At 35.8% G+C, this 27,515-nt stretch overlaps 1 protein-coding gene across 2 annotated transcripts in view; it reads right to left on the reverse strand.

Moving 5' to 3' along the window:
• The window catches only part of LOC150087035 (tetratricopeptide repeat protein 37), a 702,248-nt gene that overhangs the window by 254,900 nt on the left and 419,833 nt on the right, over positions 1–27,515 (reverse strand). For both annotated transcript variants that reach the window (XM_090371768.1, XM_090371767.1), the window contains exons 26-27: positions 14,129–14,264; positions 10,367–10,460 (exon numbers count right to left, since the gene is read on the reverse strand). In XM_090371768.1, coding sequence (XP_090227894.1) covers positions 10,367–10,460; positions 14,129–14,264 — 230 coding nt within the window. The remainder of the gene's footprint in view (positions 1–10,366; positions 10,461–14,128; positions 14,265–27,515) is intronic.

Consider the following 27,515-nt stretch of genomic DNA (forward strand, 5'->3'; position numbering starts at 1 on the left):
CCCTATAGGTTTCTTGGGCTTTATCACTTTCAGAAAGTTGTAATATTCCTCGTCGATATCTTGGTCCTGAGCAGTCTGCAGAAGCTCAAACTTGTTTTTAAGTTCCAGTACATACTGCTTTTTCTCCTCCTCTGTTATCTCAAAGACCTTTGTATTATTTACTCGAGTCAGTTTTTTCCTTTCCTTTCCTACATCTATATCAAGTGTACATCTTACCATTCTGTGATCACTTCCAACATTTACCTTATTCAGGACGGTAACATCATTCACAATATATCTTCTGTTAGTGAGGATGAAGTCGATTTCATTAGTTGTTAATCCATTTGGACTCTTCCATGTCCACTTTCTGTTCACCCTTTTCTTGAAAAAAGTGTTCATTACTGACAGTCCTTGAGATTCTGCAAATTTCACAAGTCTTTCACCTCTTTTATTTCTTTCACCAATTCCAAAATTTCCTATAGTTCCTCTTTCTGCGCTGTTTTGCCTTTTTCCAACCTTAGCATTGAAGTCCCCGATAATAATAGTGTAGTGGGTTTTCTGCTCATCTAGAAGACTCTCAATTTCGGTGTACATTTCTTCAACCTCTTCATCATCATGGCTCGATGTTGGTGCATAAATCATTATAATCTTTAGCTTGTACCTCTTAGAAATCTTGAGTATTAGCCTTGACACCCTTGGTGATGTACTTTTGAATTCCAAAATGTTGTTTTTAAAATCTTTATGGACCAGAAACCCAACTCCACCTTCACTCCTTTCACTGTTTCCATTGGTATACAGCAGATTTCCACTTGATAAACTTATAAGTGATTCATTTCTTCTTCTTGTTTCAGCCAAACCGATGATATTCCAATCCACATTTTCTAATTCCTTTTCCAGCTCTAATATCCTGTCTTCAGCGATGAGTGATCGTACGTTATAACAGGCCAAGTTCAGTTTCCGTGCATGGCAGCCTGATCGTACCCAGAGATTCTTAGCACCCTCTTCTTCCACTCTGATTCTCTCGCTGCCGTAAGAGGAAGAGTGAAAGCTGCTGGGGACTGAGGGCCATTTGTATTGTTGTGCTCTCATGCTGGAGGGTTTGGTCTTTTCCTCTTCACGCTGACAAGGCGCCTTGAAGAGAACCACTCTACACGTTCGTTGCCACCTAAGTGACATAACAGGGCTTACCATCGAGAAGGTGTGCATGAGTGGATTTTAGGGAGGCAGGCCAACCGGACTTCTCCTAAATCTTCTGTAATAGAGAGATATTGGATCCATCAGTGTTTTAGGCTGAGTGTCTGATAACACACAGGATACCTGTTCCCCTCTAAGCCCCAGGCTAGGGGTGTTACATACCAACCAGATTAGCTTAGTTATTAGGGGATAGGGACCAAGTCAGCTGCAGGCATTTGGTCTCTCTCCTGTATGTACGGCAGCTAAGCTTTGAAAGCTGTAGGTGGTAAAAGGAGTGTGTAAGAGGGGGATGACCCTAGAACCCATGTAGCGCAAGCCTACTCCAGGCGGCCGCCAACTTGGTGGTCACATGGACTGGGCCTTCCTCGGAGTGTGTCAGTGGACGAGTGAGCAGCCCAATCGGGTTGAGTCATATAGAGATGAGTGAATACGGGTGCTGTCCCTTTTCGGGTTTTTTTTTTTTTTTTTTTAAGCCATACAGGCCACTCGATAGTCCCAAAGTAGGACCAATAAAGGGTCCCTGAAGGGTTAATTCCATAGAAATATCCGGACACTGGAAAGCGCTTTTGGTCTAACCAGTACGCCTATCTACCCACTGATGAAGGCTAAAGAGCCAGAAACGGCATCAGAGGAAGATCTTAATCATCTTTGTAGGACTCTGACTGGGTAACAACAGTCCCCGTCAGGGGGATGCATTTCCCAGCCGGGGCATGGAACTCTGAGTTCGTACGAATTATAACTAATTATCCCTTTCATTCTTCTACGGCATCTTTTCCTCTCCCTCTCTTACTATCACTTTCCTACCTCTTTTTTTCTTTGCTCAGTCTTATAGGTATATTGAGGATAGCTGATATCTTTATCCCATACCTTATTTCAAAACAGTGCCGTCTGGGTGGTGGTGGTGGTATCTGCTGAGAATAAATAACAGTAGTCTTCTCCACTGGTGAAGTGTTATTTATTTGAGGTAATACAATACCATGGCATCTCATTGTGAAGGCAGTCACAATATGAGATATAACCAAAACGATGCCAATTTAATTAATTTAATTAAACTACTTTGGTAGATAGCTATGTTAAAATGACGCATTTGCACTAACCTACATATTAGTCATTCTAACACGTAGCATGAAGCCTTTGCCCTTAAATACTTTATGGTGTTTATCGCTTTAAATGGATTGAGCAGGATCAATGCTGATGTAATTCTTCCTCTTGCTCAGACTATACCACATGAGAGGGCAAAAATTGAAATTGAGGAAGGATGGTCGATCGTAGGAACAAATTCTCATTTGGTGTTATAGAGGTGGGTAGTTTGAATAAATTCAGAGGAACTAGATAAACTGTTAGAGGGGACAGACAGGTGAATTTTATTTTTTTAAAGAATTATCAGTATATATCTCAGTGAAATGTGCATAAATGTGTGTGTGAACTGCAGAGAGTTGCCTAATATTCACTGTTTTCCTCATTTGCAGAAGTAATCATTGCAGAATGGCAACATGAGTCCCATGGAAGGACTACATTATCTGTGTTTTTCAAAGTGTATTTTTCAATTATCCTTTAATTCATGGGTTTATTTCTGTAATAGGTGACACATTTGGGATCAAAGAGGTATGACCAAATGAGATGAGGAAGGAAGATGCTAGAGTTCTGCCATATAATTCAGTAATATTATTTTTTCTGAAAGAATAATGACAGTTCGTGTGTCTCAATATATAAACTGTGAACTGGAGATGTTATGAATCTGAGAGCAATACTGAGTGCATTTTCCCTAGCAGAATCACATACAGAGACCCATACTCAAGATAGGATCTAATTAGGGATCAATATAAATGAGAGATGTCATGATTTGAGCCCCATGTGAAGGCAGAGATTACTCAGAATAAGTCATATATATTTTATGTGCTCTAAAAGTTAAGCTTGATGTCAAGAATTAAACTCATAAATCAGATGCTTTTAGTAAAAGGTACTGTACGGTCTCATAACCATAATTCAGGATCAGGATGCATTTTCTACTAGGCACAAAAATATATGACAAAATGGCTGATTCTCTTTTCTGTTCAGAGAATCAGACATTATTATTCATCCACAGAAGCAGTTTATTCAATGTAAGCTGAATTTGTTGCTCTAGAGATGGCATGTTCTAATAATGGCATGAAATAGTATGGTCCCCTGCAAAAGAATGCATGTATGATACTTGGAATGTTGCTTGTCATGTAGTTTATTATAACTGAAAATAGAGTGCACTGAGCAGCAATCTCTGTGCCCAGTGCCCACTCTGTGGTACCCCTTATTCCTGAGAAAAGTACTGTGAAAGGGCATTTTGATAATGCACCTAAAATGTTCTGCTATACACAATGTTTTGACTCAACAGTGGTAGATTGTCTCGTTGTCCAAGTGTATGTAAATCGTGAATTATGCCATATCGCAAGGTAATGTCAAAAGATTTCTGTATATCAATGCATTACCATGTGCTCATTTCTTACAAATGCATTGTGCTTTGACTATGAGCATCCATGCATTACCATGTGCTCATTTCTTACAAATGCATTGTGCTTTGACTATGAGGGTCCATTCTTGTGGATCTATTATTTATGTTAACAAATTTCAAAAACTGAAGGTTCCATACCAGGTGGGCATGAATCATTTTTTCCAGTTTTAGTAAGACAGCTGGTAATTGAGATTGGCCACTAGTTGTGTGGATCTGAGTGATCCATCCCAAGCTGTGGAAAAGCTAGTACAATTGAATGATGCCAGAAACTAGGGTAAAGGTAAGAATTCTCCATGAATATTCACTTAAAGAAATACAGAATAATCTGTAATGCCATGTCTTCCAAGTGTTGAAATATTAGAATATCCCATCAGGGCCAGCAGCACTATTGCAAGATCTACTGAAAGAATCTTTCAGTTCATATATCATAAAGGACTGGTGATAAGGATGACAATGGTTTGTAACTGAAAACTAACTTTATGTTTTTCAGCTATGGATTTAACTTTTTGGAAAGATGGGATGTTGATGCTATACTTGAAAGAAAGTGGTACGAAGAGCATTTGCAAATATAGTGGGAACGATATTTTTTTCCCCATTTAAAAATTGGGGGATGTTTTGTAAGATTTGCCATTAGGAATTATAATTTTATTCCACATTACTCTGGAATCAGAGTATTTAGTGATTAACAAAGAGAACTGAATCCAAGAGTTGTGTTTAGCTTGCTTTCTCATGTGACGTCTTTTCTCTGAGTTTCTTGTTTTCTTATAATTACAGTGGCAGTGGAGGTAGCAAACATCCACAACAGATAACATGCTTTGTTCTTCTCTTTTTTGGTGGTGTTACATGCTTCATCTCACCAGGGGATTAGTATGCACGTGTTTATGAGAGATGCTTTTGCAATAGTATTATTACATGCTGCAACCAGTAATTGATTTGTAATGTTCTCAGCAACACTGTCAATGAATTCTGTATGAATATTCTTTTCAATTAATGGAATGGATGATTTGTATTTTATTCAATCTGTCTCAGAAAACTTCCATTTGCTGTAAATCTCTATTTTCATAGAATTTGTTGTTTGAATCTTGCATCTTATCAGAAAGTGATCACTATTAAGTGAATCATTTATTATTGTCTATTCAATGTTGGGATACAGAACTAGGAAATATCAATAATTTATGTTGATTCACTGGGTAGATGCACATATGTGTGAATGACAGTGTTCGAGTGAGATTCTGAATATTAGGAATGGATTCAGTTGTTTCACCTTATGTCTGTTTATTCCCCGAAGAGGGCGGTGAATATTGAAATTTCCCAACAAAGATGCTAATTCTGATAACTACTATGTGCATAGCAACTGCTTCTAGATCTACCTGTAAAGGAGTAAGTTTGGTTGCCCATGCCAGCAGTTGCAGTATTTCTGGCTTGTCTGTAAAGAGTGTACTTTTTAATAGAATGTATTATTTGTGATTAGGTTTGTTTCTTGTAAACAAATACTTGCCAGGTTATAATGGTTAATCAGATTGTAAGAAACTTCTGCACAATATTATGAAAGCCCCTACAGTTCCACTAATTTATATTATGCGTTATTCATGTTTATCAGATGATGAATCTGACTGTTTCTTTGAGGTATCTTGTTTATTTCAATCAGTTTTAGTTTTTCTTTTTTAGTGAAAGGGGGTCTCTGTCTAATATCTATGCCATTGTCTGCATGGACCTCTGATATTTCCACTTGGTCGGTTTTGTCATTGATATCCATATGGGCTTCTGGGTGGCTTTTTTTTCATATTAAATTCCTGTCCTTTTGCTTCTGCTGATGACTGCAGTGAAGAATGGAGGGGCTGAAATCAGTGTATTATTCATTTGCACAGTTACTAATGGCTCAGAAAGCTGCCATGGGATTGTAAGCAGTGATTCCTACAGACTTGTTTCTGAATTACTGTGGTGAAGGTTCTCGTATGGCAATACTTTGTTTTTTTAATCCTGATATGTCACCTTATGTTCTGTTTTGTATTTGTGTTTCCACTTCTCACATGCTCTGAATAGGCCAGATCTTGGCCCTTTCTCATATTTCAGCATTTGCAGCATCTTATAAGGTTTGGAATGTATGGGTGGATTCAACAATTTAGGTAAACAGAAGCCTGCTTTTATGTTATTTTGTGGGGTTGGTGTGCTGAAGGGTAAGATAATGTTAAGTGTGAATATACCATCTTTTCTAATAAGTAAATCACTTCACCCATATACCTCTGAGAGGGACTCTGCCAAAAGTTGAAAGTGTGAGGGTAGAGCTTCTGAGTGTTTGTTGTTTACGATTTCTATGAGTAGATCTCTAGACTGGAGTTTCCTGATCATCTGAAGTGAACTAGCAGATTTTCTATATATTTTTAAATGAGAAAAGTTGACAGTTTAATTATTAGCTGATTCGATAACAAATGTAAAATCAAAAATAATGGACAGTCCTGCTCAGGTTGGCTAGTTTTTAATCACATAGGATTAGAAGTGTTATGACTGGGCTAGTATGTATCAGGACAGGTTGAACTTGAAGGCTTAAGTGGTGGGAATGTATCACACTCCATGTTTCGCCCTTTGGCCCCGAGAGTTAATTTTACCCACCCAGAGTTCCAGCACTGACATATCGAGGCAGGAGAGGTGCTTCTAAGTAATCAAGCAGCTGTTAGAAATGAGTGGGGCTAGTTGGGTTATTGCAATAATAAGAAAGGTGACTTTCTTTTCTAAAAATCTATTGACTATTTGTGGAAAAGAACTAGAAATAAAGAGCTCCATAAATGGAAAGAAATAAATATAAATTAAGTACTCTATGAAATTACTCTGTATTACTTGATCACTTAAGAAGAGCGCTTTGCACTCAAAGTCAACAATGCAAGGATTGTTGAACTCATCCATCACCAAATCTTATTTAAATTAAATTTATTCAAACTATCCACTTCAACAACACTAGATAGAAGTTTGTTCAAACAATCAACTAGTTATTGGTTGAAAGCAAATTTATGCAAATCTATACTGCAACCAACGTTCCTTATGCTCCGTATGATTGTGTGTGTGAGTGTCTGAGCTAGAGTAAGTATACCATTAACATATAGCTTAATTGATCTATTCAGAGCCTCACATACCTCAATCAGATCTCCACACACCTGTGAGGAGATCTGATCTCTAGTTTCCAGATAATACAATTTACAGAACTGAGGTCTTTTTCTTGATAAAAGTATTCACCACCCTCCCACTAAATCTAACAGATCCTTGTTCTTCCCAAAATGAAGCTTCATTTTGGGAAGAACAAGGATCTTCCCAAAAGCTTCCCGATCTGTAAGGCATACTCAACATGGCCTTACCATTGCCTTATACAGTGACTAATTACCCTTTATTCCTGCTAGAAAAATTTGTGAATATCATAGAAAAAACCTGTGAGCTGTCCTAGCACATGTCTGCACTGCTCACAGCACTTCACGTCTGACTGCACAATAATCTTCAGGTCTTTTTCATTCTTTATTACCTTTAGTGCAGTGCTGTTGCTGTTGATATGTTGCCCTCAGATTACTGCAGTAATCATATGCAGTACCTTGCATTTTGTTAAACTTCAACTTCCATCTCTCAGTCCACCTGACAAATTTTGACATCGCACTGAAGTAACATACCCTGATTACTGTTATTAACCACCCTGCCAACATTTGTATCATTTACAAACTTAGACATCAAATCTGATATGTTTTTATTAATATCATTATTATATATTAAAAATATCAACAGGCCAGGCACTGAACCCTGTGCCACTCGACTAATATCATTAGTCTACAGAGAGCAGTGCCCATTGATGACCACTGATTATTCCCACTCAACCATCACTTACGGTATATCCATAGCAGTGCCTTGCCCCTAATGCCATACTGTTCCAATTTGTACAGCAGTCTTTTATGTGCAACAGTATCAAAAGCTTTCCTGAAATATAATAATCCAAGTATATGATATCAAAATTATTTTTTTGTATTAAGTTCCTTTGTGACCACATCATAGGAACCAATCAAACTGGTCAAACAAGGTATCCGCTTACAAACCCATGCTGAGTCTGAAATATAATTGCAGTGTTGTTTAGATGATCCTGCATTAATTCTTTCATCAGTGACTCCTATATTTTCCCTAGAACAGCAGTTAGACTAATAGGTCTGTAATTACTTGGATCACCCTTTGATTCCCCATTGTATATTTGGGGTACATCTGCACATCTCCAGTGCATGGAGACCTCCCGTATATCCAAGGATGCTCTGATAATTATGGCTAAGTGTTTACTTACTTCCTTTGTTGCTATTGTTATTGTTTGGTTTTTAGGAGCATTAGCAACTAAGGCCATATTGCTCCGGGAAATGCGGTGGTCATTCCCTGACCTTTCCGCATCCTCTGTATTTGGTGATGACGAGCTCGAACCCCTGTCTAATTCCTTTGTTGCCTCTCTTAATATAACTGGATAGATCCCATGCAACACAGGTGCCCTTCCCCATTATGTGACAATCTGATTTACTGGCACACTTTATTTCTCTGTACAACTGTTTGTTGTACTCATCAGAGTCAATAGACCTATAACACAAGCCCACTCTCATTTTTGATTTCCCAGTGCTTATGTCACACTGAACTGACTCAATGTTGCATTGGCCATCCATGACAACTGTATGCACAGTCTTAGATTTTATGTGCTTCTTAACTAAGAGCATAACTCCCCTTATCCTGTTTGTTCTTTCTCTATACATTATACTCCCCATATTCAAATTCTGCATCCCTCATTTTGGCATGATGCCACATCTCTGATATCCTAACGTCTGCATTTGATGCCCTGAGCACACTTCAAATTCCTCAAATTTATTTACTATGGTCCTAGCACTGTTGTACATGCAAGTATACATGCACCTGTTCTCACTCTTAGTTACCCTAACACAGCCCAAGTGTTTACTTGTTTCACGATGCTGGGAATTTCAAGGACTGCTTGGAGTCCTTGAAATTCCCAGCACTTTGCTTTCAAGGTTGTTGCTCATTCCAATAGAAGTAGTGAAAGAATCACTTTCAACTCTGCATCAGCAAATATTCTTGCATCCTTTCTCTTTATGTGCATTCCATCCTTGTACAAGTAGTCTCTCTTGTTAACAAGCACATACTATGTCGAGACAAATTCTATACTGCAGCCTTGTGCAATTTCTCCAGGGCTGAACTGATTGACAATGCTCTCATTATATAATACCTCTTATCATGGGCAGAATTGCAGATACTTTCAAATTTAAACTTAACTGGCAAATTTTTTTAAACATTGCCCTGTACTTGTTAAGTAAGTCTGCTATTTGTTATTGTTATTTGGTTTTTTAGGAGCATTAGCAACTAAGGCCATATTGCTCCGGGATATGCGGTGGTCTTTCCCTGACCTTTCTGCATCCTCCGTAATTGGTGGTGATGGGGTCGAACCCTAGTCTAATCAAGAAGCAAGTAAGTAAGTCTGCAGATCTACTCTTAACGTCATTAGTGCCAATGTGTAGAACAATATCACATTTTGTGTCCTTCAAAGATGATATCTGCTCTACAATATCATTAACTTTTGCCACTGGTAGACATACCCTGGTCCTATTCCACTGATTCTTTTTACATAATATATTTCCCTTTTTTCTGACAATAGAGTCACCGAAAATAACTACCTCGTGTGTCTGATGATCAAGTGCAAGCTGTGGTGTTGATATGGGCAGCTGAGAGCTTGATGGGGCCCTATTTAATACCTTTGAGAGCATCCACCCTGTTCTTTAAGCTGTCATAAAGGCCCATAACAATGCTGACATAAGTATATGATGTCAAAATTACTTTTGCATTCAGTTCCTTTGTTACCACATCATGGTATCTAATCAATTTGGGAAAACTAGATTTCCACATTCCTGTGGTTATATGACAGTCAGTAGTTAGTTGTTCCTGCATTATTTCTTCAACCAGTGATCCCATTATATTTCGTGAAACAGAAGTCAAGCTTCAGGTCTGTAATTACTCACTTGACCTTTTGATCTTCCTTTGCAAATTGGGGAGACATTTCCACATCTCCAATCCACAGGGACCTCCTTGAATTCAGCTACCTATAGCTAAGGGTTTGCTTCCCTCTTTTGTTGCTTCTTTTTATACAAGTGAACAGAACCCAAAACACTAGGTGCCTTATTTATATTTAGAATTAACAATTTCTCTTCCAATTACTTCTCAGATATCACAAAATCATTTAGCTCCCAAATATACCTTGGTATACTTCTGGTATAACTATCCCTAAAAACTTCTTTGCAGGTGAATTTATATGCAAAATATTTATTCAATTTATCAGGTTACACCTGAGCAGGTTCATCAATAGTTACGCCATTCATATTTAGAGGGCCAATGTGGTTTTTTCCCTCCTTGTATATAACACTTTATCAGCAAAATAGAGATGGCTCCTGCAAATATCTTTCAGATTTCTGCTTCTTTTCATATGTCATCTTATTAATGGACTATCTTAGTCCACAACTTCAAGTGGCACAGATTGCTTACTCTAATAAGTTACTTTATTTTAAATTAATATAGGGTGTGGTACTGTGATCTTGTAGTTCTTGTAATAAAAGAGTTGAAGTGTTTTTTTGTATTTTTTTTTTTTTGGATCAAACATTAATCAAAAACATAGAAGAAAAAAATCCACACAATTAAAATTAATACTTGTGAAATGCAGCAAGTGCTCCCTCATATAATTTCTGTTGTTCTAGCAACATTCCTAACATGATATATGCTTCTGCATTAGTACCAATTTGACCTGAAAAGACAAAATACAGAAATAATCAAGTAATAAATCAAATAATACAAAAACAATAAAAAAAAAAAAAAAGAGTAAAATTAAACTGATTTTATTACAATATATATAACTATGATAACAAAGCAAAATTTATTTCTTTAAAAGTTAATATAATATCTCAACTCGAAAGAGGTGAAAGTAATTTTTGCATTACTTCTATTGAAATGGGCAGCAGCCTTGAAAGCAAGGTGCTGGGGATTTCAAGGAATGCTGGAAGTCATGAAACAAGAAAATACATGAGCTGTGTTAGGGTAACTAAGAGTAAGAACAGTTGCATGTATACTTGCATGTACACCAGTGCTAGGACCATAGTATATAAATTTGGGGAAATTGAAATGCTGGTCAAGGCATCAAATGCAGACATTTCTGGGATATCAGAGACATGGTGTCATGTCAAAATGAGGGATATAGAATTTGAATATGGGAAGTACAATGTACAGAGAAAGACCAGACAGGATAAGAGGGGTTATGCTCTTAGTTAGGAAGCACATAAAATCTAAGGCAGTGCATCCAGTTGTCATGGGTTGAAGAAGTTTGGTATGACATAAGCACTGGGAAACCAAAGATGAGAGAAGAAGTGTGTTATAGGGCTGATGGCTCTGATGAGTACAACAAACAGCTATACAGAGAAAGAGAGTGGGCCAGTAAATCAGAATGTCTTATATGAGTGATTTTAACTTACCAGATATTGACCAGAAAGTGCGAGTTGGTCACTCACACACTAGCAAGACTTCTGTAGATTTCTTGGATGACTGTTTTCTAAGATATCATGTTACAGAGATAACAAGAGGGAGTAATACCCTAGATCTGATTACTGGTAGTAATTATTCATGCTTTAAGAATCTGCAGGTAAAAGACCCAATGGGTAACAGCAATCACAGTGTACTGATTTGGGATTTACTTATATACATAACTACTATCAATGGTAAAAGCAGGGGTTTTTGCTTTTGTAGAGATGAATACAATGATCTCAGACAGTTTTTATTCTATACAGTGGGACCAGCTGATGATATTATGAACAGCAAATTCTAAATGATGATGTTATGAACAGCAAATTCAAATTCATAATTTGAAGCATTCAAGGAATTAATCATAGAAGCTACTAGCTTTTCATACCAACTAAGAAATACTCTTCAAGGTATAGTCATAAATGGATATCAAATGAACTGATGAAAACTCATAGCAGAGAAGAAAAGTGCATCTGATGCATATAAATTATTGGGTGACACAAACGCCAATTCTAGATATAAAGTAGTCTGTAATCAAGTCACAAACGAGGACAGGCAAACGAAGGCAGATTAGCAGCAGACACATATAATGCAAGAAAGCAAGCTTATACAGTATCAGCCAAAAAAAAAAAAAAAAAAAACCTTCCCATTTCACCCATCCATTCGCTCCAATGTTTATCCAATTCTTCCTTGAATTTATTTAAGCTATCAACTTCCACAATGACTTATGGAAGTTAGTTCCAGCAATCAACTACTCGCTGGCTAAAATCAAATTTACACACATCTATTCAACAGCTGCATTTCTTCAATATCAAATTACGCACCCTCAAGTTCATAATCTGAACAAGAGGAAGAATCTCATCAGCATTGAGCTTGATCAAATCATTCAAGGCCTTATACACCTCAATCAGATCACCTTGCATGTGCCTAGTCTCCAGACGCTACAATTTGCAGAACTTCAGCAGTTCTTGGTAAGAGGAACTCTGTGTTCCCTTCACCAATCTTGTTGCCCTTCTCTGTATTCTTTCCAGCAGCACTAAATTCTTCCTAAAATGAGGCCTCCAGACCTGTGTGTGTGTGTGCGCGTGCGCAGTGCTCAGGTGTGGCCTGACCATTGCCTTATACAAGGGAATAATCACCTCCTTATCCCTGCCTGCAAAATTTTTGTATATCATTTACAAGGGCCCCATGAGCTGCTCTAGCAGTGTGTCTGCACTGTTCAGAAAACTTCATATCTGACTGCACAATTACCCCAGGTCTATTTCATTCTCCAGTATCCCGAGCGTAGTACCACACAGTTGGTAGTTGGCTCTGGGGTTACTGCTACCCGTATGCAGTACTTTGCATTTGTCAATATTAAACATCAGTTGCCACCTCTCAGGCCACCATCTGAGCTTTTCTATATCCAGTTGCAGTAGCGTACTGTTACTGACATTAACAACCGTGCCACCATTTCTATCATCTGAAAACTTGGACATTTAAGTCTGATATACCTTCATCAATATCATTGATAAATATATAAAACAACAAGGAGCCCAACACCGAATCCTGGGGGAGTCCACTAATAACATTAGTCCAAGAAGAGCCGTGTCCATTGATTACTAGTCTTTGTCTTCTCCCACACAACCATCCCTTATCATATGGATTCTGTTCGCACGATACCTCAACACTTTTAATACTATTAAGTTTATCCCCCCCCCACACAGACTAACTATTGATTTGTGCATGCTTCCTCATACTGAAACAAAATTCTGCAATCAATTTCAGCAATAAATTCCTTTGCATTCAATAATCTCATTACAGATTGCATAGAGATTGGTACATGACTAAAGGGCGAGGATCTTGAAATTTGCTTGTTTTCAAATAATATCAGCATGGTGCCATACAGGTACCCAGTGTTGCTAACAGATGATGATTGCAGGATAGGTATGTGAAAATCTGCTTTCAGGCAAAGAGTATTTGATTGTTAGAACAAACTTCCATCTGGTTGTTTGAATACAACAGTTGTTGAAGTAGTAGTAGTAGTAGTAGTAGTGGCACTTGATGCAAGAAAGCAAGTGTAGGAGCTTATGCAGCATCAGCAAAAAAAAAAAAAAAAAAAAAAAAAAATCACACCATACCCTCCAAACGCCTGTCCAGTTCCTCCTTTTACAGAACTGGACAAGAGTAAAGACATCAAGTCTTTACTAACTGATTACATATACACATAATACTAACTGATTATGTACGTAAAACTATACATCATCAGTTAGTAGAAACTTATGGAGAAAATGTTATGAATTGCTGGAATGTAGCAAAGTGTTGCCGTGCATTCCATGAATGGAGGAATGATGTGTACAATGTAAAAAGGAAGTGTAAAAAGGAAGGAATGTAAAAAGTGGGTAGTGGAAATAAATTAAAGGATGGATTATAAAAATTGCTAGAGGAGACGGACAGATGGCAGATGAGATTAAAAAAAAAATGCTTTCTTTTTCCTATCAAGGAGCATCTCCATAAATTTTAATAAGCATTTCATGTGTCTTTGTAGCTGCTTTCCAAGTTTCCACCAAAATTTAAAGTCGCACATTGTCATTTTCAGTACACATAAAAATTGAGAAAACAACTGATCATTCAAAGCAGCTTTTCAGCAGAAAAGGGCAAAAGCTAAAACTTGGTGTGCACAAGCTCAAAAGATATTGTTTTTAACCCTGCTCAATCTTTAATTACCATCACAGGTTCAAGAATTATTACTCACCAAACTTTCTGATCAAACTTTGTACACAAGAAGAATATGTAAAACAAAAAGAAAGGGAACTTTTTTGACTCAAAAAAAAAAAAAAAAAAAAAGGGGGGGGGGGTAAAAAAAGACAATTACAAAATCAAAATAAATATATATATATAAAATAACTTTCAAAGACTTACATGTGTACTTTATCATGCTTTCGGTAGCAAAAGGAACTGCATGCATCTGTTCGATATTATATTTGAAAAAATTTGTATCCTTGTTTTTTTGTAACATTGTACATACCCAGTGACCATATCCTAATAATCCTTCTGTCTAAAAAAAAAAAACAGACATGGTTACTTTAAATAAATAAAATTAAAAATATCCCAATAATTTTAATCATTGCAATCATGTATTAATTCATTTAATCAAGTGTTAAAACACTTCAAGTAACCATATGAAATCTAAGTAATGCAGTTAAGTGCTAATATCTCATGAAAATTTATTAAACAAAATTCTTACAGTGAAACTTCAAAATATGATGCTTGCTACTATTCTTAAAGCAAAAACCCTGATAAATTCATTAAACCCACTTCCAAGACAGTTGTTCCTAAGCTGTTTGGCATTTCATTGGTGGAAAGGTATGCACACCATGGACAGAGTTTCTTAAAAATGAAAAATGGGACCAGTGCCATAATACTAAAAGGTAAGTAGTAGTAGTAACTTGTAAAAAACATGGGGGGCATGTGTATGCCCAAACTTAAGTGAAGGGAAAAACAGAGGATGATATGATGGATTCTTTGCCATCAATTAATTTACTCGGACAGCAGAAATTAGAAGAAAAATAAAGGGGAAAAAATAATATAAAGATAAATAACAGTTTCCTTTCTGTCTTTCTTTGGCAGAAAGACCAACCTGCCATTGAGGCCATCATGACTTCTATTATGGCAGTAACTTAAAAATGTTTAATTACTTTAAAAATAGTAATGCTGTTTGTGCTTCCATTATCCATAAAACTATGTAAGCAGAAAATGTCTAAGTATACAAAGCAGTGAATATATTACTTACATAATTGTAATGTATTTATTACTTATGTCTCATGAAACTTCACTGAACAAAACAAACATTAAAATTTTAAGAATAAAATTTTCTTTACTTGATTATTGTGCAAAATTACCTTATTTTATAATAGGACAAATATTTGTGTAGGGCTAGAACCACATTTGATTGAATTTTGCTAGAATATACTGAACTGATAAATTCATGAAGAAGATCCATCAGTATGGACTTCTTAACTGGTCAAGGGTGAGGAGCTAAGAAGTCCATAAAATATGTTCTCAATGAATACTTGTTATTTCAATTAGAATTGGTATTGACCAGAAGCAATCAAAATATGTTCCACATGTCACATCAAGTCTTTACTAACTGATTACATATACACATAATACTAACTGATTATGTACGTAAAACTATACATCATCAGTTAGTAGAAACTTATGGAGAAAATGTTATGAATTGCTGGAATGTAGCAAAGTGTTGCCGTGCATTCCATGAATGGAGGAATGATGTGTACAATGTAAAAAGGAATGGAACACCATCCATTATTGTGATAGTTCGATTAAGACAGTTGAAAGAATTTGATAAGACAGAATGTAAACAATTTCGGATTATCAAAATAGTTTCCCCAATACCTCAAAGTTATTGCTTCACAAAGTTATGGAATGTATGATTTACGGCAAATCTGTATATCAATTGCTTATGTCTCTCTGTGCTTCTCAAGAACACTCTTCGAACTCAAATAACTCAAAGAGTAAACAAGCTTTTGACATGATTCCTTTTGAAATAGGTTTTATTTAGTAGTAAAAAAAAAAGAAAAATAAAATAATAATAAATAAAATAAAATTTTCTAAAAAAATTTTCAATTGATTTTCAAATCCCAAGACAGACTTAGCTCCCATTGAAACTAACTTGCTGTTTACTTTGAAGAGAAGAGCAGGCAATTTCATAGCTTTTGTCATTGAAATCAACAAATCGCAGGGTCAGATTTTCAACAAAGTTGGTGTTTTTGCTCCTGGACAACTTTGTGTAGCATGTAGCAGTTTCAAGGGCCGGATAATTTTTATGCAATAACTGTACTTTTTTTTAAAAGGATGATATAGTTATACATGTATAAAATTATCAAATTGAATTTTTACTGGAGTTTGTCCCACTGACACCTCAGCTAGCAGTGAAGGGAGCTGAGGGAAAGGTTTTGTGATTACGTTGATTAATCTTTACTTATATTCTGAAACAGTTTTGGTGAAATACAAATTCATCATGGGTATTCTAGTTGCATAATAATATTTAATTTAATAATAATAATTTAATATGATAATAATTTGGTATCCATCTTAAACTATTGATTTAAGATGGATATTAAAAACATAAACCAAGACTCACAAAGAAAAATGAGTGGCAAGCGCATTAATACTTCTGCAGCATTACACAGAGTAGATGATTCTTTGTTAGACAGACCCAGGCTAGCCATTACACCTGAGGGTGAGGGCAAACACCAATTCCTATGGTGCATATGGACTCACCTGGAATTAAGAAATCCAAACAATTTGAGCAATAAAAATCATGCCTCATTTTATGATATAATATAAAAGGAGTTTTATGGCTGAATTTACATTGCAAGGAATAACCATAAATGCAGACATGTAGACAGAGACTATGAAAACTAAGGTGAGCCATTCAGAACAAAAGCCATGGTTTACTCTCTGTGGGTGTTTATTTAATGCACAATAATGGAAGACCTCATCCTGCTGTTTGCACTCAAGCGCTGTTAATACAATTTCATTAGGAAATCTTTGATCTCTCACCCTGCAGCCCAGACATGGCATCTAGGGATTATCATCTCTTTTTTGCATTTGAAGATGAACACAGCATTGGAGGAGGATGAGGAGTAGTAGCAATGGGGTAGTAGCAAATGATGCAAGAAAGCAAGCTTATATAAGCACCAATCAAAAAAAAAAAAAAAAAAAAAACCTATTACACACTTCCCCCATCCATACCTTCCAAGAATTTGTCTAGTTCTTCCTTGAATTTATTCAAACCACCATTCATTTCAACAACTTATGGAAGCCTGTTTGAATAATCAACCATCCACTGGGTAACTTCCACACATCTATTCTGCAACTATATTTCCTCAACTTAAATTTATGCTCTCTCTCATGTGTGCGGTCTCAACAAGAGGAAGGATGCCATTCACATTCATCTTACTCAATCCATTCAAGGCCTTAATCAACTCAATCAGATCACCCCCACAGAAGCTGCAATTTGCAGAACTGAGGCCTTTCTAGGTAAGAGACCTTTTGTTCCCTTCACCAATCTGGTTGCCCTTCTCTGCAACCATTCCATCAGATCTACTTCTTACCTAAAGTGAGCCCCCCACAGACCTGTATACAATACTTAAGATGCTGCCAGGACTTGTTCAAAGGGATAATCACCTCCTTATTCCTGCTACCAAAGTTTCTATATATCATTGACAAAACCACATGAGCATATCTGACCACAAAATCAACCGTTTTGTGGTCAGATATGCTCATGTATCTTTTTAATTTTCTACTACCCTGAGTGTAGTACTGCTACCAATATGCAGTACCTTGCATTTGTCAATGTTAAATTTAAACTGCCATTTCTCAGCTCATTGACCCAATTTTTAACCACCTTGCCAACCACTGCATCATCTGCAAACTTTGGCAAAAATGATAAACACCATGAGCTTTCCTGGCCATATGGGCAGGTATGAAGTTTACAGAAAACTTCATACCTGCCCATATTCCAACTTCCAGATCCCTTTCCTCCTCAACTATTTTAAATTCAACCCCACAATAAATATAATTTATTTGGGGCCACCATTCCTCAAGTGTAAGACCTTCATTTAGCAGCATTGAAACATAGCTGCCACCTCTCTGTCCCCCCTCTGAAGTCCGTTCAAATCATCCTGAAGGAGTGCTGCTTGGCACTGATCATTAACAAAATGCTATCCACTGAAGATGGTTATTATGTTGAACATACCTCCAAAATGAACAGTCAAGGAAGAGTTAAATACAATTTAGACATTGCTACACAATGGAAAGAAATCACAAGGACTGATAGCAAACAATGTGTTTTGAAGAAAATACAGCATCTTGTATCACAAAAAATAATAATTTTTAAGCAGAAAATACATAGGTGATTGTTTTCAAGCTGTATAATGCATGTACAGCATGTAAATTATAAATGTAAATTACTGGAATTTTCTTTCCTTAATTTTTTCCTGCTTCCCTTTTATTTTTTGAAACAAATTTTTTTGCATTTCAGGGAGCATGTCATTGCCATTTCAAATATTGTATTCATGTTTGTGGACTACATTTGGAACACCACAACTTGTCACCTGAATAAACTTTCCACATGTTTTGAGTCTGACAAACTTTTGTTCAGAACAAACTTAGTGTAGATATTCTCAATTCTCAAATCTGTCAAAATTGTAGAATTGTTCTCTCTGTTCTTCTGAAATTGTTACTCCATCATTAGAAGAGTTATTCAGTGATCAGTTGATTTTAATGTGCAACTTTCAACTGTTTCTGAGGATTGAAGCATTTTTGGATGTGTTCACCATCTCCCAGATCTTCATGACCCATTCCAAATCTTGCAAGCTAGAAAAGCAGATGCAAGAAAGTTTACTATACATTTAGCATTAGCAAGGACAAATGATGCAAGAAAGCAAGCTTATATAGCATCAGCCAACCCCCCCTTCTCATTTCACCCATTCACTCGCTCCAAATGTTTGTCCAGTTCTGCCTTGAATCTGTTTAAGCTATCAACTTCTACAACGACAGATGGAAGTTTGTTCCAGCAATCAACTAGCTAAGCCAGCTAATTTGTTTTACCAATTAGTAGGTTTCAGTATTCCAGTGCTGAAACCTACGTAAGTACAGTACATGTCACACTTTTCAGTAACTTGAAACAAAATTTAATGTTTGCTTAACACAGTGGCAATGTCTTGAACAATATTACTGAATGACTTTAATATGCAAATCATCTTGCATAGTTACATAAGTCAGCTACCGGAGTGTGTTGCATCATGGTCCTATGTGCACTGACATGCATACAATGAAGTTTTAGTCCTGGAACTTAATTGTTGGAACTGTATGGATTACGTCTTTGATATTGATAATTTTAATCACTGTGTGGCATTGTATTGTGACTGTAGCAAGTGCAAAAGAAGTTGCCTGTGATAATGTCAATTCATGGCAGCTAACATGCCTTGGTCCAGAGATTGAAGAATAGATGTTATGACTGCCAGTAAGAAAGGAAGAAAATTAAATGAACGTACATTATTTGACATATAAGTATCACAGTTTGAAAGGTAAGACGTTTGTTCAGTTATTACTATTTAAGTTACTACTATTATAAAAATAAAGTTAAAATATTAAGTTATTACTACTATAAAAATTAAGTTTCTGATAGTTATATATAAAAAAAAATGGCATATTTTTGTTAGCTTTTGGAATGTAACCCCCTTTTTGTACAGGTTCTTAGTCCCATATAACATGGTTTCGCATTACACAAAATTTTGTAGGAACCAAACTACCATGTTATACGAGGGTTACCTGTATATATATATATATATATATATATATAAATGGGCATTCAATGTAACCCCTTAAAGGTAATGTTTAAAGAATTACATATGAAAAGAGGTATAGAGTTGATGAAATGGTTTCAGTGAATGCAAGATTAATAAATCAGGTATGACTTCTTCTTCTTCTTCTTCCAGTCACATAGCTCCCTGAGGAGCTGTTGTGGCCACCAACAAATTCCTCCAACTGCATCCATCATGTGCTATACGAGCATCATAGCAAAGTGTCATGCCCAGAAGTTTACTGATCCCAGTTGAAGTCCAACTGCAACTAGGTGGAAGGATGGGTCCTTCCACCTAGTTGCAGGTATTCCTCTGCACTTCTTCCCCTCGGTTTTTCCTTCCATTATATTCTTCAACAGAAAGTTTTCCCCTCTTACTATATGACCAAAACACTTGATTTTTCTTTTGTTGATGCTGTGAAGAAGAATTTTAGGCCTGCCAATTTTATTCAATAACCACTCATTTGTTCTTCGATCCAAGTAAGAAATACGCATTACTCTCCTGTAACACCACATTTCAAATGCCTCAATTTTTTTCCTGTCAACTCTTTTCAGATTCCATCCTTCACATCCATAAGTGGCAACTGGAAAAATTAACAAATCAATGATTCTCAGTTTCATCTTTAGGGGCAGATCATGATCTCTCCATAATTTTATCATATCAGCGACCAACATTTTAGCAATTGCCTGTTGTCTCTTTACATCATTTGAGTAGTCACTATTTTTATTTATTCTTGACCCTAAGTAATCAAATTCATCAACTTCTTCAATATCTTGCCCATTAACCTTCACCTTACTGGAATCAAGATTATCACCAATCACCATAATTTTATTTTACACACATTCAGAAACAATCCTTTTTTCTTACTTGCTTCACATACTCTCCTCAGAGTTTCTTTAAGATGATCATGCTGCTTTGCACCTAAAAGCACAAAGCAGCATTAAAGGATGCAAGAATATATATAAGTTGTATAATATATTGAATTAAGTATGCATAAATGGATGTGAAAGTTACACAAAGTGCCAGTAACCATAAGAGTGAGTAAAGTAGAAAAAGAAGTGAAGTAGATTTGTAAAAGGTGAAAGAATGTTAATATCCTAGAGGTTATGATGAATTAAGAAAATTATGGGCTGAATTGCCAAGCCAATATAAAGTAGGGGAACTGTCAAGTAAAATTAGTACATCAAAATACTAATAAAATGCAAATAAAATCAAAATGGTATAGCTGTCATCAGATATAGGGGGAAACATTTTTAGTAAATGGTCTAATATAGGTAATGCAAAAATGCTTGATCTGATGTCAGCTGAAATAAATACTGATACATGATCAGGTATTTTATCAGGGGACTACACCTGACGACGTATCAGAAACTGCGTTTCTATACTTGTCCATAGTAGTAGAAGAAAAGTGAAAGGCCAAAAAAGCAATGAAAATAAAATTAGCACTTTCTAATACAGTATGGACAAATTAAAGGTAGTCCCAACACGTCGCCTCCGTAGCCAGGTGGGCAGGAGCAACAGTGCGTAGCGCAAGCTTCTTAATTAGACCAGGGCTCAAGCCTGTGACCACCAAATACGGAGGATGCGGAAAGGTCAGGGAATGACCACCGCATATCCCCGGAGCAATATGGCCTTAGTTGCTAATGCTCCTAAAAACCAAATAACAAACAACAAACAAACAGTCCCAACACAATGTAATTTATTTAGGTAAATAAGTATCGAGTTGGGATTAAAATGGTTAATATCAATATGTTTAATATAAATATGTAGAAATTAGTGTAGGATTTAATTTTGTATAGATAGGAAATCAATATATTTTAAAAACAGATTTAGAACAAGCAAATGGTATAATGGTGAGGTATTAAATTGAGAATGGGGAAGGGAAAAAGGAGTATTTTAAATAAATAAAGATAAAAAATAGCAACAGAAGTAGGATAGTAGGAACGTTCATTCCTACTACTACTGCTATTTTTCGTCTTTATTTATTTAAAATACTACTCTTTCCCTTCCCCATCCTCAATCTAATACACCACACCCTTATACCATTTGTTTTTCTAAATCTATTTTTTTAAAATACATTGATTTCCTACCTATAAAAAATTAAATCCTACACTAAATTCTACATATTTATATTAATTTCAGAGACACTTGAAATTAAATTACATTAAAATTCAGTCAATGTATGTCGACCTACCCCATCTCAGATTTATGGTCCTTCACATGCATGCGCCAGGATTGCAACTAATCTCCATGCTATAAATCCCCCCCCCCCGCAATACCTGCGGTTTCACTTTCCTCTGATCATGACCCTTGTCGAAAAGCCTCATCCGCTTGAGGGAAGTAGCAAAATTCCTTAGCATCTTAATATTTCAGAGTATTCTTAATGTTTTTATGTCTTAATAATATTAGTTTTAAAGTAAAAGTATAACTTCACTATGTATCTATTTGGTCCCATTGCAGTTAAATTGTTTTAAAAATACTGACGTTTTGTATTCTCTCGCTCAAGATTGGGGTGGTGGTTCGATGTATTTTGGGGTCGAGCTTGGGATCCATGGGTTCCCGATTCCATGGTACATTGGATCACTGATCTTGTCTACGAGAAAGTGGAATACAATTAATCAATTTGTATAGTTATCCAACTACGGAGAGTATCAGCACCGAAGTTTCTCTTCAAGACACCGTAGAAGTAATTCCTCCATTTTTAAACTAATTTACTTATAATGTAGAACTTATTGAGCCATTGCTGCTCTGTTATCCATTAATTAAACATATTGATATTAACCATTTTTATCCCAATTCGATACTTATTTTTACCTAAATAAATTACACTGCGTTGGGACTACCTTGTCCATACTGTATTAGAAAGTGCTAATTTAATTTCGTTCCTTTTTGGCCTTTCACTTTTCTTCTACTACTATGGATGTGTATAGAAACACATTTCCTGATACATGGTAAAGTGTAGTCACCTGATGAAACACCTGATTATGTATCAATATTTATTTTGGGCTGGCATCAGATTAAGCATTTTTGCATTACCTATATTAGACCATTTACTAAAAATGTTTTCCACTATTTCTGATGACAGCTATACCATTTTCATTTTATTTTTATTTTATTTGCATTTTATTAGTATTTTTCTGTACTAATTTTACTTTACCTCGTTTTGTAATTGTGCTTTATTCCCTAAAAATGAGTGAAATACTTAAAAGGTGTGAAAAGGAAGCATCCTGGTGAAGACACTGCAGATTCACAGAGAAAAACAAAAGCAATATCAATAAACAGAGGCAGACTGGGTCAAAAATTTATAGTGGTCTCATACTATGCTTTATGGCCAAAATCACACCGGCCTCCGGCCCACCGGGGTTTCCCCCGGTAAAGCTTATGGCCAGTCCGCCTCTGTTGATAGAGAAAAAATATGAAATTTGAAACGTTTTGAGCGAAATGAAAGACCATGTGATATTGCACGTGCTACAGGCCTAAATGAGGCAACGCCAAGAATTACAAAGAATGCAGAGAAAATAAAAACAACTTTCATAGCAGGAACAACTCAAAGTGTAATTAAAATCCACTAGATTAAGACACGAAGAATTGGAAGAGATGGAACGAACGGCTGTCATCTGTTTGGATAGAAAATCGAACAAAAACAAGTTTGTTTACGATAGAAGCAAAAACATTAGCAATATTTTATTACGTAATAAAATACTTACGTATTACTTAAAATACTTAAGTAATTAAAATGCTTACGTATTACATATTTTATTACGTATAATAATAAATAATCATAATAAAATACGTAAGTATTTTATTACGATTATTTATTGTGTTTGGTAATGTTTTGGTTACAAATGTGTGTTCAATCTTGGGTGGTCGGCACCTAACCCTATTTTTCCCATAGGGCCTGTTGTTTATATTGCACGATTTTGCATTGCACGAGGGTTTCTAGGAACACAACTATCGTGCTATACGAGGACTGACTGTATATCTATCTATATATATATATAATATTAATAAAAATAATTAAGTTACCGAATGACAAAGTAAGCAAACAAAGTATTAAATCAAAAATATTAAACTGTGCGTTATGGATCCGGGTACTACTAGTTACAGTAGAGAAACCTGGCAACCATAATGAAATATAGACAAATGTTTATATTCAGTGTTTAGGGAAGGGATGTTGACCTGTCAATTGTAATTACCATGGAAAAATTGAGAAGGCCTACAAGGTGAAGGAGATAACCTGAAATAAATTGATTAACGTAAAAATAGAAATAATAATGAAGATAACAATGTTACCTAAAGTAGTGGGTCCTAAAGCTTTAATTACTTCTTCATAGGGTCGGCAGCCAAAACCATAGGAGCCACAACAATAAGCAGGGTCTCTGTTTCTGTTGTATACATCATAACAGAAACAGAGACCCTGCTTATTGGCTCACTGAAATTAAATTTTAAGGCATGACCCAACGAGGTCAAAAACATAATCAACTTGCTCTTGATATTCAAGATGTGCTACTATCAGCCTGAACATGTGACAATTTTTTGGCAGGAGGAAACTGGCTATGGTTCTTCTCTCTCTGTATATTCTAGATATCTAGCTCTCTGAGATTTCTTCTTGTTCTGAGCAGATATTCCAGGGGCTCAGATCTGGTATGGGCTTGGCACACCCAGGGTCAGGAGCTGGATATCATCATTCTTCTCTTTCTTGTTGATTCCTTTCTATTTCTGTCAATCTTTCTCTCTCTCTCTCTCTCTCTCTCTCTCTCTCTCAGGGTAACTCGGGAATTTTTTTTTTTTTTTGGCTGGTGCAGCACAAGCCTTAGGCTTCCTTGCACCATATGGCTAATAATAATTTCATGATATTTCAGAGAACCACAAAAAATCATGCAAGTAATAAAGGTGATCACAAAACAAGATTTAGAAATAATTTCAATTGGAGAAGAATCACCAGACTCACTATATCACCTCAAAAAGATCATGGAGTGGCAAGTGCACAACAAATCTTGTATACTTACATGTCTGAAAAACTAACGATCTCAAAAAGTAAACTTTCAAGATTGACAATTTTTTATAGCACGTTGAGGCAGTTTACAAATAAATCAATTTTCAGTACAGTACTAATCAGGCAACAAGAAATGGCTAGTGTACACACATCAATTACAGCAATGAAATGTTGTCATTTATTTAGAGGGGTCTATAACCACCCCTCCTAAGCCAGGTAATTACAATTTACTGTGAAGTACAATTAAAACGTCAAAATGTAAACTTTTATGAGAAAGAGTAAAAATAATTGAATTAAATAAGTAAACTTTAGTTCTTAACCCATTAATGCCTATGAAAAAACTACCTATCAAAACCCATTTCATTCAATATTATGGTGAGATTATAAGTCAAGGAAACAAACGATAGCAAAATTTCAAAGAAAATTTCTTTCTTTTTTTTTTTAGAAAAACAGGCGTCCTCAAATGGGGACGTTAAGCAGATAAGTGGTATATTTCGAAGAACCTTTTTTCAATGCACATTATTTTCTGACAATGCTTACATGACCACCTAGCTTTCATATGACAAACACATTTTAATGGTCTATCGAGTTTTTCTGGAAGGTTCACTAATTTTCATGAAACTCCTGGGTTTTTGCTTCTTATCGATACAGTATCTTTCCAATAACTTTGTATGATGTTTCGACGAAAATCTAATTGATTCATTTTTATCTCTGCTGTCATTTGGTGCAAGTTCTACGAATCAGTGATGGTCATATCTAACATGTGTGTAAACAGGACCCGCCACCGTTACTTGCTTCTTATCGCTATCCTGTACAAAGATATACATTGGTCATAGGTATCTATGCCACCCATTCCATTACTGTATGATGCAAATGATGCAGATTGTTCTATATTGACCTTAGCCTTTTCAGTTTTTGACCAACATTTTACGTATTGTAAAGGTTCAACAGAATCATAATGTGTAAAAAAATAACATATACTGTATTCTTTCCATTTTATACATAATATGCCGTTTATGACATCAAACCTATAGTTATAAGTATCTCTTTCCATTTTTTTTTTAATTTCTTTAGACGATATAATAGGACAGTGTTGAACTCGATTGTCCCTCACAGTTCCTGTAGCTCTTCTTTTCTTCTTTTTCAAAAATATCATCAATGTTGTAAAATAATTGTCGAAGAAAACTACATGGTTTCATGGATCCGGCACATGTTCCAATAAAACAATAACCACTCTTGCACCTACAGGTATACTATTCACATTTTTGGTTTCTTTAGTTGGTTTTCTGCAATAGACGCTTCCAAAAGAGTAGCAATACCCAGAACTACTACTTCCATCCAAATTTTGTAACTGAACCTCACTGGTTTCCCCTTGATAAATTGTTTGGCTGCATTATGTCCAAAATACTTAAACCTTTGACTTGTCTATTGACAGATCCTTGTGAAAAAAACCCCACTGGCAAAATTGTTTTATGAGCATATTCATTATTGGCCTAACTTTGTACATTCGATCTTGACAATTTCCAATTTCATCATTATTGGCCAGATGTACAAATCGCTTTATTTCTACATATCAATCTCTTGACATGGATTATAAATGCACAAGGCACCGAAGTCCTCATCCAATGACCAATACTTTCTTGAGGAATGATGAGATATCCTGTCAAAAGCAATACTGCAATAAAACTTTGCATTTCTTTGTTGGCAATAGTAAATTCACGATTGTTTTTTTGTTGAGTGTATATTATTGTTCGCATATATAGTCTACAATTTCATCACTAAAATGTTTTTGAATATTTTGGGTGGGGACAAAGCTTTTAAGTAACTTTTCACACCATCTAACTCACTTGTTGTTGTTATTGTTGTTATTTGGTTTTTAGGAGCATTAGCAACTAAGGCCATATTGCTCTGGGAATATGCGGTGGTCATTCCCTGACCTTTCTGCATCCTCCGTATTTGGTGGTGATGGGCTCGAACCCCGGTCTAATCAAGAAGCGTGTGCCACGCACTGCTGCTCCTTCCCAACTGGCTACAGAGGCGCCTAACTCACTTGTAAAGCAGTGTTCATTTGTTCCGAAAGGTGCATATTCCGGATGTATCTTCAGCCATTTTGCTTTTTCGAAATCAAGATATACCATTGAATCATTACCACTTTTATCTTCTGGAACATCATCTTCTTCTGGGGAAAAAACATCTTCATTGGTATTTTCAAATGAAATTTCCATAGAACCAGGAATTTCTTTTGGAAATGAATTAAGATCTTGTAAAACATCTTCATCAAACTCTTCACAATCTGCCAACTTGTCCAAATTTTTAGAGGTAATATGCAAATTTCAAAAAACTCATTATCATTAGTTTCTTCATTTGCAATGTCTTCGATAGCTTCCTCAAGTCGGGTGTATTTCTACATGCCGTAAAAAATCTTCAGTTCCATCATCGCCCAGTTTATGATTCACTATAAACAAAAATAAAACTTATATACAGTAAGGCCTAATGTCCCCGTTTGAGGATGGTATGATATAAACAATAAAAATAACTAGAAAAAATGTAATGATTGAAATTTCGTTCATAGTTACAGCATATACTGTGTCTCTAAATTTGATTAAAAAACAAAGACAATTAAACAACACTCTGCATTAAAAAAAAATTTGTTGATAACTTCCGTGAGTCACTAGAAAAATACAGGTACCGAGGACATCTGGTGCTGATGGCGGTATATGAATAATTTCCTGATATTTATAGATAAACAATATAGAAAAATATTTCATGGAATTGCCACAGTTTCAAAATAATAACATTTTGAATTAGCTTTCCCATATGAGTACACCTGGTGCTAATGGGTTAATATGCAGATTTTACTGTAAAACAACACTATTCAAAGTGCAAAAGATTACTTAAAAAAAGGAGGGAAACTCATATG

Source organism: Mastigoproctus giganteus, chromosome 4 (genome assembly GCF_048544385.1).
Source record: "Mastigoproctus giganteus isolate SK-2022 chromosome 4, ASM4854438v1, whole genome shotgun sequence".
Lineage (NCBI taxonomy): Eukaryota > Metazoa > Arthropoda > Arachnida > Uropygi > Thelyphonidae > Mastigoproctus > Mastigoproctus giganteus.